Source organism: Aplysia californica, unplaced genomic scaffold (genome assembly GCF_000002075.1).
Source record: "Aplysia californica isolate F4 #8 unplaced genomic scaffold, AplCal3.0 scaffold00546, whole genome shotgun sequence".
Taxonomy (NCBI): domain Eukaryota; kingdom Metazoa; phylum Mollusca; class Gastropoda; order Aplysiida; family Aplysiidae; genus Aplysia; species Aplysia californica.
In genome coordinates this window covers 97,186-112,061 of record NW_004797816.1, presented here as the reverse complement: position 1 = coordinate 112,061, position 14,876 = coordinate 97,186, and the positions used below count along the sequence as shown (strand labels likewise).

At 39.8% G+C, this 14,876-nt stretch overlaps 1 protein-coding gene across 1 annotated transcript in view; it reads left to right on the top strand.

Moving 5' to 3' along the window:
* Positions 1-3,201, top strand: part of LOC101847991 (integumentary mucin C.1) — a gene marked incomplete at its 5' end in the record, with an annotated part of 12,422 nt that extends 9,221 nt beyond the window's left edge. Inside the window, 1 exon segment of the mRNA XM_005106610.3 lies at positions 2,453-3,201. Within this exon segment, the coding sequence (XP_005106667.1) occupies positions 2,453-2,724 (272 nt within the window). The 3' untranslated portion in view covers positions 2,725-3,201.
* Positions 3,202-14,876: the final 11,675 nt, after the last annotated feature.

Below are 14,876 nucleotides of genomic sequence, written 5' to 3'. Positions count from 1 at the left end.
ATGGTCAATCTCAAGTTTGTCATTCTGACCCCGTTCATAAGTAACTGACTGCTGATTCATCTGCCTGGCTTTCTTTATCACGTTTCTAGTAAAGAAAAGAACACCCACACGATTCGGATATTTGTTGCAGGGAAAATGGCAAAATGGACAGACAGCAGGGGACAGCAGAGGGAGATAAAACATATAAGACCCTTCCTTGGCCCCCATTATTAACCACCCACTGCACTGTTATAAGACAGTGCGAGGCAGAAGCATAGAGGGAGGGTAGGATGAGAGGGAGGATGTGAACGAGCTTTCACTGTTTCAAAAAGGCGCCTGAACATCCAAATATCGCTCTGATACGAAAAGCGAACAATGGAAGAGCAGCAAGCACTGTAACTTATAGTAGTTATAGACGTGGTACGCGATTTAATGGAATGAGATCTGTTAGGATCTACGGGGTGGGTTTTTTTGCATGCATAAAAGTTCATTTGCACCCACCAGTCCATTCACACACACACACACACAAACCCAACCCCGCAGATGCTTTCAAAATTAAGCTCGCACTCATTCGTTGAGTAAAGGCACAAAATATGCAAATTTTCAGTTTTCAAGGATTCTCACTCCAGCGAGCTACTGAAGTTATTGAACTTTGGCAGCCATTTTCTCGGTAATTTTATCCCTGAAACCCGACTACCCCCACCTCCTTCAATCGCGAAAACTCAACTTCTATTCAAGATAGATGGGGGGGGTTCACCTTAAGCTAGGCAAATGAATAAGCTTTCAGATAATACCAATAGCTCCATATGCCCAAAAATTATTGACAAGCGGCTGATTCCACCGCGTCGTGACTCGTGACAATATAATGGCATACCTATGCTCAAAAAGGCTTTAGACCACATGTAATTGTACATGTTTAACAACCCCATCGATACAACTTAGATCATTTTGGAGACGGGCTTCGACACTGCCTTTCAGGGCCAACCTGTGCTGGGGGCTACAACAACGTCCCAGCAGACAGACGGAGATTATAATCGATAAAAATTTCCCCGGCTCGGGGATCGAACTCGCGACTTCTGCGTGCGACGGCGAAGCACCTAACCGCTACACTACGGACACTGGTTTATACCATGTTTTTTGTGTAATTGTTGGGTTGTTGTTGTTTTTTTTGGGGGGGAGGGAGAGGGGTTTGCAGAGTTTTTTTATGGTAGGTGTTTTACGGCGCTCGCAACTGCATTAAGTCATATGAGTGCGCGGAACACATTTTCAATTTGGTAGGAATAGGAATTAATTTTGAATTTGTCCGGGGGAGGGGGGGAGCACAAGCCTACTCTTATTGATTTTGGGCCACCAAGAGATCTTTAACTTGCGCAACTTGCGCATGAGACCTCCGACTTTTTTTTTTCGAAATTAACCGAGAAGGCAAGGTGTTAGACCATACCTACCCCAAGATCAGTGGTGTCAAGACAGAAGTAAGAAGGAGCCACGGAAAAGCAGTAGAAAGACACAGGAGCCCAGATGAAGGGGCAAAATGGGCGGGGGCGGAGGAAAAACGTGGGAACGAAAGCAGACGGCAGATCTTGGTTAGGGAGCAGGAAAAGAGGTTAAAGGAGATCATAATAGTCAGCGCCAATGTTATGTTAACCTATCTACTGATTGTGAAGTAGTGGGGGTCTCTATAAAAGTACACTAATATTTTGCTGCCTCTGGTAAGGCAAAAAAGGGCTCTTTGTCAGTAGGAGAAGTGACTTTCATTATGATGCTACAACTTCGAAAAAAATATTACATGAAAAGATACCAATTTTGTACAAAAAAAGCAAGTGCATGTATGTCCACAGCACTTAAGATGTTAACTACTTGAGCACAACTGCTTTCATAACACAAGTACAGTAATTTACACATTTGATGTCAACAACACACGCCATATTATTATTTGTTGTTATCTCGGGACACTTGGCTACCTTAGAATTAAGTGTACAAAGTTTTATCTGCTCAGTGGATCAGTACCTAGTTTTGAGAAATTTGACGTAAACAATTTTCAGTTCCATGTCAAGATTTTTCTAATACAATTCTTTGAATATCTTGATAACATCTCCGAGTAATTTTACCATTTTGATAGAGCAGATAGAACTGATCCCGTGGTTTTATGCACCCCGCATAATTTAGCAAAATTTGATCTTTTTTTTTGTTTTTTGCATCATATCTGATTATTTTCCTTTATCACTCTCTGCTAAAATTAACAGAATCGCATAATTTCACATTTTTTGGGCTCAGTTTGCATAATTTCAGACATTTTCCCCCCCATAAAACCGCGGGGACAGATAGAACATAAATTTTGGTTTCTGACCTCTGACGTCGTAGTTTTAGTAACTCAAAAACGGCCAAAAATGTCAGACAAAACGTCGTAATTCTAAAGTAGCGATTTAGCAAAAGCCAGGGTTGCTGAAAAGCCAATAATTTCTATTCCTTTCAGACGTGAAGACGCCGAGCCCGACCACCCCAACCACTACAACCACCACCACCACCACCACCACCACCACTACCTCAACAACAGAGTCCACGACTACAAAGAAAGCCACAGAGGAAGATAAGTCCGAAACAGACTCCTCAGAGACGGATGGAAAAGCGTCACAATCAAAAGACACTGGGAACGCATCAACAAGTGTGACTGCTAGAGGTCCATTTGTCCTTCTCTTCAGTTGGCTGGCATCTGTCTATGTTCCGATGAAAATATTTCCATTTTGATGTAAGCCTATACTTTTGTAAAGGTCTAAGTGATGTCCCCATTTGTTTTCCTCTTCAGTTGGCTAGCATCTGTCTTTGTGTCGATGAAAATATTTTCATTGTGATGTAAACTTACTGCTTTGGTAAAGAACTTAATGATGTCCCCATTTTGGAACTTACTATGCATATTCGGGGTCTCCACTCTTTCCAATTTGTGGATAGTAGTGACGTAAAAAAACCAAAAAAAACAAAGGCAGCAAATATACGCATTCCAAAATCAAAAAAGTAAGTGGGATAAAAGGATGCTCAAATAGAGGGTGCATAACATAAGATCAAAAGGTGAGATATTCTAATGAACAATGGGGTGTCTTAAACAGATGGACAAAATATATAGAGGAACTTTTCAAAGACAATAGAGGAGAAAAGCCTGAAAGAAAGAAAGAAAGAAAGAAAGAAAGAAAGAAAGAAAGAAAGAAAGAAAGAAAGAGAGAAAGAAAGAGAGAAAGAAAGAAAGAGAGAAAGAAAAAAATGGACCACCAATACTGAAAGCATAAATAACAGCTGCCATTTAGAAAATGAAACAAGGAAAAGCCACAGGGTCAGATAATATCTCAGTTGAAGTGGCGGTCAAGCTAGAAGAAACAGGCACTGGAATAACAACAAAGCTCTTAAATTATATCTACATCTATGACAGCAGTTAGATTCCAGAAGATGTGATGAAATCAGTTGTTATAGTTCTACCTAAAACACCAGGAGCTACTGAGTGTGAGGTGCATAAAACAATAAGCCGTATGGGTCTTTTTACAGAAAGCTTGCTGTGAGTACTAACAGGAAGAAAGAGATAAAGTCTTTTTTTTTTATAGTAGATGGTTTTACGGCGCTCGCAACTGCATAAGGTCATATGAGCGCCAAGGGGTGGGTGTCAACAGAGAAGTCTTTACAGGGAATCAGACTTAGACTGCTCACCTCTCTAGCTTCAACAGCACAAGGTCTGCTTCGACTCTCAAGGCACCCCGGAAATAGCAGGTCACAAGAGCGTGACAAACATACAAAAGAAGTAGAGGAAATGACAATAGTAAGGATCAGGAAAGAAAAAGCAGCAGTTCCCTGTTGTAGATCAGGCACATGGGTCAGCCCATTTACAATTCTTCTATGCTTGAACGAGAAATGTCCCCCCTTTTAATAATAAATAATAATAAATTACACTTTTATTTGTTCCAGAAGGGCACTTTGTTTTACAATGGCAAACATACATACATAAATACATAATTATAGATACGTACATACATAAATACATACATGCATAAATACATACGTAAATACACACTATTACACAAATACAGAACAGTTTACAAACAATGACACTGTCGGTCGCCACTGTGCAGCGCCCTGAAATTTGAGCTAGGGTTGTCGTGTCTTGCTCAAGGACACACTCCAGTGACCACCCATCTGATCCCCGTGTCACCGACCCTTGCTCGACATTGCTTGAGTCAAAACTCACTACTCACTACTCACTTAGCCACTGGAGCCCCCTTTGGGAATGGCCTAAAGACACTACCGTCAGTGGCACTGCCCCGGAGGTTAGATAAAGTCTAAGAGGACCAGATATATAGGCCTATGTATATAAAACACAATTCGGCTTTGTTCCTGACAAGGGCACCAGAGCAAAGATGCTATATTTACCTAACAATGTTAATGGAAAAATGTACTCAGGCAAGGCCAAATCTGTACTTATGCTTCATAATTCATAAATTATTCAAAGACTTTCGGTAAAGTTAGACATGCTGAGCTATTAAACATTTTGGAAGACATAGATGGAAAAGATCTAAGAATCATTAGGAAATTGTACTGGTACCAAAACACTGCTATGAGAATTAAAGGTGAAAGCAGCAAATACATGTATAAGCAGATTAGAAGAGGAGTGAGGCAAGGGTGTACTCTGTCAATAGACCTCTTACATGTATGCTGAAACAATTCTTAGAAACATAGAAAAATGTCTCAAGGTGCATGGTAAAAATATTAACATCAGATATTCTGATGACAGTTTTAAAAGCAAACTCAGATAACGACCTTCCGTCGCTTCTAGATACTGTTGCAACGGAAAGTAAACATAAAGCGTTATTGTTAAATGTGAAGAAAGCAGAATTCCTGGTGATATCTAAGGGGGAAAAAAGCACCAAATCCTATTTGTAATCTCAATAGCAAAGGCCAAAAGATCAAACCAGTTCAACAGTCAGTTCAACAGTTTAAATATCTAGGATATATACTAACATATGATGTCAAATGTTCCACTGAAATAAAACGAAGAATTGCAATGGATAAGGATAGTTTCAATAACAATTAGCCCAATCCTGGAAAATAGAAACATCTCAATGACTACCAAAATGAAAGTTCTGAAATGCTATGTATGGTCCACCCTTCTACATGGCTGTGAATGCTGGACAATCAATAAAGACAGAGAAAATGAAATAGAAGCAACAGAAGTGTGGTTTCTAAGGAGACTTTACAATATCTTGGAAGGAGAAGAAATCAAATGAGGTAGTCATTGAAGAAGCCCACGTGGGACACTCACTGACAAAAACAATCAGGAAAAGACATAAAAATGGTTTTTTGGGACACCTGAATAAGGTCTTGAACATTTAGCTCTCTTTGGCAAAATTGACGGCAAACGAGGCAGGTAGGCCCAGAACAACCTACTTGGATAGCCTAAACAGATGGGTAATAGGGAAAGATCAGGGTAATATAGTTTTTTTAAGAGCATCCAAGCAAATGAATGAATGGGGAACCATGATCGCCGACGTCTGTCGCTGATAAGGCACTTGATCATGGTGATGGTGATGTGATGTCAAGCACTAAAATGATTTTTGAAGGGAGACCTCAACAAGCCCTTTACCAACATTTTTGGGGTGAACATGGATTATTATACGGTAATAATTTTACTAAACGTTTCCAATTAACATTTTCGTCTCCAAGGACACATCTTTTGCATGTGACTAGTACTAGTAGGCTAAAAGCTGGTGGTTTTTTGTGCGTGTGTGTTTGAGGGGGGGGGGGTGGGAGGGTTATGATGCAAATATGGTCTCACACTCTCAATGAAGGTATTTTCAACGGGGTATTATATGGCTGCTGAAATCCGGGGGTTTTGGGTAAGAGTACCCCGAAAGATTGCAACTAGAGACTTAATTGTAAGTACTTCAGTATGTCAATTTGCAGAAGATCATCCAAAAAAAAGTCGTCCAGTAACTCAAAATTTCTAAAAATCAAACGACTTTTAGGAGACAACCATCTACCCTGTAAGTGGCCCTTGCCAAATTTGACCAGCAAGACACGTTGATTTAATTTCTATTCGAAAACGCAACTTTTGTTAATTAGTACCTGTTCCTATTAGTTAAAGGCAACTGCATGCAACCACTTTCATTGGTTTCTTTCAAAGTTTACGGGTTTATGTGTAACCAACTTCACAACCTCTGCCAAGCGCGAAAACACTGTGTGTTGTTCATAATATTATTATTACTAAATCAAAAGATATATTAATACGGAATGTGGAATAATCATCCAAATTCATGAGTCTGTGTACCTTCCCCATGAAAAGTTGTTGAATATTTCTCTACATGTACTATACATAATAATGTTGCTTGCCGTGTACATACGCTTTTTTGCATGGTGAATGTCCTGTGCCTAATCGTTCTCATGTTATCTCTAGGTTTTTCTGTATTTTCTAGTGATCCTTGCACAAGGTTAAAGTCAAACATAGTGACTAACTCTATTGACATCAGCAAATGGATCGCTATGTCACAAAATGGGTTATCTCGAATTACGTTCAAATTTCTGCTTTTCTTCTCTCTCGATTGTCAGCGGGATCTTTCATCTCTTTTTTTTTTTTTTTTTTTTTTTGGGTAAGTGCTTTACGGCGCTCGCACCTGCATACGATCTTATGAGCGCGCGGGACACATTAACATTAATTTCCGTTGGTAGGAAATTTTGACTTTTGCCAGGGTGGCGGCCGAAGCCTACTACTTTTCAATTTTGGACCACCAAGGGATCTTTAGCTTTAACGTGCGCAACTTGCACACCGGGCTTCCAAAATTTTACGCCCTTATCTGAGAAGGCTCGGTGTTAGATCTTACCTACATAAGATCAGGGATGTGGCTGAAAGACAGCAGTAAGAAAGAGCCAAGGAGTAGCAGTAGAAAGGCTGCAGAAAGAGTCAGGAGCCCAGAGGAGGGGGCGAAGTATGCGAGGGAGTGGGGGCAGAAAGTGGAGACGAAAGCACACAACAGAAAATTGTTAGAGAGCAGGAAAGGATGAGAAAGTGAAAGGAGAAAACTTTTTTTTAAGAAGAAAATTTTCCTTTGCTATCAGGATTCGAACAAGGGAACTATTGAATGAGAGGCGAACACCTTTACATCTAAACCACGAGAGCCCCCCCCCCCCCCTCCCCCCATCTCTATAACTTTTTTAATACTTTGTGTTACAAAACTTGCAGCATCCATTTTTCATATACATATCATGTACAGTTTAAAATGCACCCCCTTTTTTAGATAGGGATGAGGTAAGACATTATAGACAGAAATAAAAGAGGGACATAGTAAAGAAACCTATCAGTTGCATTCTCTTACCATCCACTGTTTTATGTGTCTCGTGATTTCATCAAAGGGGCCGTTCAAATATAATATTACGTTTGGGAGGGGTGGGGGGTGTCTTTGGCTCCTGTAAGAAAAGTGTTAGAAAGGGGGGGGGGGGGGGTCTTGAACTAATGTAATATTACACTTTATTTTGTGAGGCGAAAAAATATTTTTGATATAATGATGAACACTGCCTTTGTTGATGATAACTAATTTCACTTTTTGTTTTCAACATAATGATCAGTAATAACAGACACAGTGGAATCCTGATAAAGTCAGCTTGCTTAATAAAGTCAACTCTTGCTTGCAGTCAACACCTCACTGAGGTCCTGTTTTTTGTTGGTTTTTTTTTTTTACCTTCTTTGTGTAAGTAATTCTAAGTAGATCTAATTGTGTTTCTGATACAGTCAACTGCGTAAAGTCAACAATTTGGGGCTTGATCCCAAGATGAATCCATCTAAGATTAAGAAGAGATATTTCGCCGGAGCTAGTGGTGTACACTGCCGTCGTAAGGGAAAACGACGAATGGTCAAAATTTTTCGATTTTTTAATTTTTATATATTTCATAGAGTATTTAATTCTGCATCTGATGGTGTAGATTTTTTTGTCATATCCTAATCCGTTGTTGCGTAATTGAGAGTTCGTCGTTTTCCCTTACACTGGCGTGCTCCGGGCCAGAGCTCAGTGTAAGGGAGAACGACGAATGGTCGATCGGTCAAGGATCACTGCTCGTTCGGCGTTGTCCCCTGGTCTCTGCCGTAGGGCAAATTCGGCATGGGCGACCAATGACAATTAGTCACTGTTGCGTCAGAACAAACATACTAGTTTTTTACAAACAAATACACCACCACCCCTCCCCCGGAGTACCGTTGACCAGGTTTATAAGAATATAGCCTATCACTTAGTGTGTCTTTCTGTCTGTCTTCACGTATTAGGCCTTTGCTGATGGTGTGAATTGACAAGAGCAGGCGGGAGAGAGGGGAAAACGGATGGGAACAGGGGGAAAGGGGTGGGGATCAGGGGCGGCTCGTGGGTCTAAAAAGTGGGCGTGCACAAATAAGCTATCTTAGGCTGAAGATAATCAAGGGCAGAGTAAATGGGATGGTGTATAATTATTATTTTAGGAACTTTGGGTTGGTGAAGGAAGACATTGTGCTTTTATTTTCATTCTTTTTACTTGTGGTTTTGACTTCTAGAACTAAATCTGTTTGTTAGCTAAACGTCAATTTCATTCATCCTGCATTAGAACTGAACACCCAAGTAATACCTTTCACCACTCCACTACAAAACCGTTCAAAAGTCAAAAGCACAACTCATAGGACGGCGACTTAAGTATGTCACGTTCACCTCCCTCAGGTTCACGGCTACAGAGTCACTTAAAATAGCGACAAGACAATGAACCAATCACAATTCACTTGAGCACTCCGCTGGATTGCTCCGGGGCCCACATAATTTTGGCATAGAATAGTGCACAGTCTATGACGTTTATTTTTAGATTGCCTACTGTGGGCTATGTCTTGGTGCTATTCGGCAGGATCACATTTGAGATGTGCCGTCTTATTAATATTAATGTACCGTCAAACTCTCTACAAATGTTGTCATCGCTTGGGTTATCCCACAGAGCGATTTATAGGTCAGGTTTCCACTGTTGACTATCCTGTTATGTTTAGATACAGCGCATGAACTTAGGCATGGCATAGTAGATGTTTTACGGCACTATAGAATAGAAATGACAGTTATGGCGCCAGCGAGGGCCTTGTTTTAATCAAATATTTGGCTAGTGTTTGTTTCTGGCGTCTTTTATTTTATTATTGTGAGTACTTTACGTCATAGAACATTTAAACATTTTGGGCGCACTGCACGACCGTGCTCAATGGACGAACCGCGACTGGTGGGGATGGGAGGGTCAAAAAAGTATTTAGGGAGAAATTTATTAGCACTGCATATTAGTGTCCGCCAGATCTTCACTGACTAACGTCATGTTAGTTTGCTGTCCAGTCATTTGACATCCCAAATCCCAACGATGGTTATAGTCATAGTGCCGCAATTTGTCTAGCACGTGTCACTGGTCGACATCATTATAGAATTACCAATCAATTAATGACACTGCGTTATGAGAGTAAATTTCTTTGTCCAACTTAAAAAGGGGACGTATTGTGGCGACATTTAGTCTTGCTTTACGACTTTTTGACTTGATGGACGTTACGAACGAGTATAATAATGTCTTGCAGATTCAAACTGTCCTTGTCGATCTCTACTTTGCGGTATGTTTTCTGATCCGATCAACTGAATCCTTCATTAATCAAGCGTCGCATTACCTCTCCCGAAAGCGTTTGTGATACAGTCTTGTCAGATTGTTACATTTCTTACGTGAATGTCTGACTTTGCAATGATCTGATCGTATTATTGATTATTGACATTGTAACATTGTTGATCCCTTTGGTGGTGCAGGGAAATTTTGCATTTAGTGAAAATAAAAGTAAAACTCGCTTCTGAAGAGAATACAATAAAGTGATATCACGGAGACCAAACTTTGATTCCGAAAGAGACAGATTTAAATCAAGCTGTTGAAAATGTGTGCACATCTGATTTGTCCACTGACTGTGTAGTATTTAACCAAGCGAGGAGGGGAAACAAAGGACGTTTACCGAGTTACAGTTGGAATATAACAAACACCTAACTTTATACGTATAATAGCTAGTTTGCATACGTCTTAATTTTATTTGTAGTAACCAGTACACAGTCATTACTGTCAATAATGCGTCACAACTGACCATCGTCTACGCCCATAAACGTTCACGAGTGTAAAGGAGAACGACGAACGGTACCATTCGTCGTTTTCGCTAACATCGCAAGGCTCATCTGGGGGTGCGCAATGTAAGGGAGAACGACGAATGTCGAATAACTTTGCTACTTTTCAACCTAAACCATTCAAACTTTAGAAACTGCTTTATGAACACCTCTATCAGATATCTGGTGAATTACAGCTTTAACCCTAGTCTTCTGGATGATCCGATTACCCTAAAAGCCTGTAAGGGGGCCTCTCAGATCCCACAATTAATCCTTGGTGGTTGATCACCATTTACAGAAACTTAAACGCAGAAATGTTGAAACAAAGCACCCGAGACTATACATACAGAACTATATTCTAAAAAGGAACACATTTATTGAGCTTTATATACCATTATATTTGTTTTAGAACTACTTTGAATGAGGTTAGACTGAAATCAATGCAATTCTAGCACTTTTTTTTTCTAATGACTGTGGGTCGGTCATGTCATGAACATGCTGAGATTGAATTTAAATGACGATGTGGTAGTTTTTAAGTTAAAAATGAATCTCATGAAAATGCTCAAGAAGACTCAGTTAGATGATATCTATGATGATGATGAAGGCAATGACATTTTGATGATGATTTTATATTAAAGAGTAAGAGCCTGATGACATAACAATAATAATGATGATTATAATCATTTCGACACAGAATTAAAGATTAGTAACTAAATGAAACGTGAAAATGTCAAACAAGCCACGCAGAATGAGGCACGGCCAGTGAAGAAAAACTTGAAATGCCAAAATAGTATGTACCAATACTGGCACCAAAGATCAGGAGACAAGTGTTCGGAATACGAGTGTCTACTGACAGTGAAGACAAACGCGATTGGAAAAACTGATTCCACAACCAGAGTATGTCAGTTTGGATTTTCAGTCCTTGTTTCTCTGACAAAGCCCACAGCGTTTCTTCTTGGTTGTTTTTTTCGTTTGTTTTAGTATAGAGTTTTTACGGCGCTCGCAACTGCATAAGGTCATATGAGCGCCAAGGGGTGGATGTCAAAAGAGAAGTCCATACAAGGAATCAGACTTACTCTGCTCACCTCTCTAGCTTCAATAGCACTAAGTCTGCTTCAACTATCAAGGCATCACGGAGTGTTTCTTCTTTCTTTGCCCATGTTCAGTGACCATTGCTCTTGCTTCTTGGGTTTGGGTAAGTGGTACGACACCACAGAGAAGCATGCTCATACAAACTGACTTAGGGATGTTCACAGCGCTGTATTAATGGCAAGCAGAGCTCATCACCCGACATCTCGGGGAAGATTTTTCTCCTGTGTTTCTTGCGGATATTCCATTGGGGATTTTGAGCAGTGAAGCAGATGTAAGCAGCAATAGCTGCAACACACAACAGATTGCAGAAGAAGGTCTGAAGCCATCTCACGGTCTGCCTCTTTGACATGTATGATGCATGGACCATCTGATCCAGAGAGTGCACACCGCCCTTTGTTTTGTTGTAAGAGACTTTGATTTCTGCTTTCCCGGTCTCCTCGTCGATGCTGCCATCATGGTGCATACTTGACAAGAGGAGAACTGCCTTTCCTATTTTAGTGAAAATGGCTTGGGGTCTGAGAGGCCCCCTTTAGGATTCAGGGGGTTGTCCAAGGAAAATATTCATCAGTCTTCCAAATTATCCAAATACCTTCATAGACCGTAATCATGCTTATCAGAGGGTGTTTGAAGAATACCTGGGAGGAAAATAACATCGAACCAAAAGTTTTGTCAAAAATGCCTGAAATATACCGGGTGGGGTCTGCGAGGCCCCCATCCAGAAGACTAGGGTAATAAAGAGTGAGCAATAGAAGAGTTATAAAGTGAAAACAGTTTTTCTCTCCTGAAAAATTTGCCTCGCTACCTGCGCAGGACCATTCCTCGTTTTCCCTTACGACTGCAGTACACACCTCCAATTACTTTCTTTCATTATCTCTTGTTTTGGTGACAACTTCAGAATTATACTCCCTGAAATTGAAATTACATCTTGTTTATTACCAGGTACCTTGTAATTTTGTAGCTGTCATCTTCAATTTTCAATGACAAGTAGTACAATGGATAAAGTCAACTTTGCTCAAAGTCCACATTTTTTTCTATCTGGGGTGTTAACTTTATCAGAATTCCACTGTAACTTGTTTTATTTGTAATTAAGGCGCTTTTGTCACTGACATGAGTCTCAATTTTTTCCTTAGTAGTAAGAGTGTGTGCAATATTTTGCTTGAATGATTTACTCTAAACGGCAGCGTGGTGAAATCTGGCGCTCGTCAAAATAATGAAAGTGAAAAAACGGGCATTATTCCGCAGGTTTGGGAACTTTCATTGGATTTTTGTTTTTCCGCTAAACACCTTTCATGTCCATATAATAACACATTTCCGTGTGAATTTTGCTGAAAAACGTTCATTACATGCACAAAATATGTGGTTTTTCAGTTTTAAAGGCTCTCAAGCTATTGAAGTTACCAAACTCTGGCGGTCGTTTTCTCACTAAATTTACCTCTGAAATCAGGTGACCCACACCTCCTTCAATCGCAAATATTTCGACTTCTATTCAGGATGGATGAATATCATTTTCATCAAAAGGAAGGCAAATGGATAGGCTTTAAGATGGTATCAATATCTCCGTATGCCTCAAAACTGCCGAGCGCCTGATCCCACTATGTCGTGACACCTATTATTTTTCAGTGCATATATTATTATGTGCATGTATGTGTGTATGCTTGTTTTTCATGAATATTATTATCCAATGCGCATAGGACAATGATTGCTTCACGGATTTGCGCGATATAAATGTCATATTATTTTTATCATTATAAGCGAACAATGTAATATTACAAGGGGGGGGGGTCAAAAAGTCCATTAAAAAGGTGTAAGATTATATTTGAACAGCCCCTAAAACAATAATCTTTGTAGGCATTTCAACTGACTTCTTTATCAAGCAAAATCCCTTGAAATGTATACACAATACAACTGCGCGATCACAAATTTCATGTGGTAAAATAAAAAGTTCCCCCAGCAGCACAAGACAGGTTTTCATACATGTACACGTACGGCACGGTGAAATCGGAGTCTTGTCAAAACAATGAAATTGAAGAAACCGATATTCTTCAGTCTCATGGCAATTTTTATGGATTTTTTTTAGCTCCATACATTGTATGTTCATTTGTAAACACATTTCTATCTTTAGTAAGTGTTTTATGACACTTGCAACACAATAAAGTCATATAAGGGCCAAATATTAGAGGTCTTACACGAGAGTAACAAACAAAAAAAAGGAAGGGAGATAAAGATGATAGATGTTTGAAAGAAGCAGGAGCAAACGACACTAGAACAGCAGCCCATCCTGTGGACTTTTACTGGAACTGGAAAACGATCAAAGGCACACAAAAAATGTAAATTTGCAGTTTTTTAGTTTTAGTACAGGTTTTGTGGCGCTCGCAACTGCATATTAAGGTCATATGAGCACCAGAAGATTAGAGGTGTTACAAGAGAGTAACAAACATAAAAAAGAAGAACGGAAGATAAGGATGATAAGATGTTTGATAGGAAAGAAGAAGCAAACCACACCAGAGCACCCGCCAACCACCCACAAATTTGCAGTTTACATGAACACTGAAGCTTTGGAAGTCACCAAAATTCAGTGGCCATTTCCTCGCTAATTTTAACTCTTGATACCATGCGACCCCCATCACCTCCAATCCCAAATAGGCCTACCCGGACATGATCTATTCAAGTAGACGGGTATTTTTTCACATCAAAAGCGAGACAAACAAGCTTTAAGATTATACTTCATACAACCAAAAATTGATAAGCGTCCGATTCCACCATGTCACGACACATATGTCACAATGAACCCGTTTGATAATTCATTTCAATAAAATCACGATCTTTATTGCTTGTTTAGGCAAGTGTTTTACGGCGCTCGCAACTGCATTAGGACAGTAGACCGCGCGGTTAGGTTGGAAGTTTGAATTTTGCCCAGGTGGTGGCGGCTGAAGCCTACACTTATAGATTTTTTAGGGCCACCAAGAAATCTTTAAAGTGCGCAACTTGCACACAGGACCTCTGAGATTTTTTACCGTTATCTGAGAAGGATAAGTGTTGGATCTTACCTACCATGACAATCTGCAAGAAAGAGTACGTTATACACCACAATCATAATCCAAAACTTCAATTTACTGAGAACAGTAAATAAAATAAATGAAGAAAAAAAATCAAGTTGAGCGTTTAATTTCTTTTATTCACAATCTGAAGTTCCCTTTCCACTGACTATACAGCTGATCACCAAGGCTGCATTCAAGGACACAATTTTTCCACTTTCACAATCAAATCCTTTCACTACATAAATACCTCATACACACCAGACAGCAGTCCCGATGCATAAATATGAAACTGTGTGACTACATTTTGGAGGGAAAGACACACACAGGTTATACAATGCAACCAAGAGGAAAATGTCACTGTTCCAAGAAAAATCCATTATAGAAAGTCCTTCCACCTTTAAGATACACAAGTAAATGTCATATGAGAGTGAATAGCAAACCAATTACAACAAAGAAAACTACTTCTTTCATTCTGTCTTCTTTTCCATTCCCTTGCCAGATATTAAGGGTCCCCAACTACATGCTTATCAGCAAACAGTCTATCCAACTTTAATGTCTATACCACGTATCTCTTTCAAGTGGATAGCACCCACTATCCCAAGAAACTCTATGCATGGGGGAAAAAAGG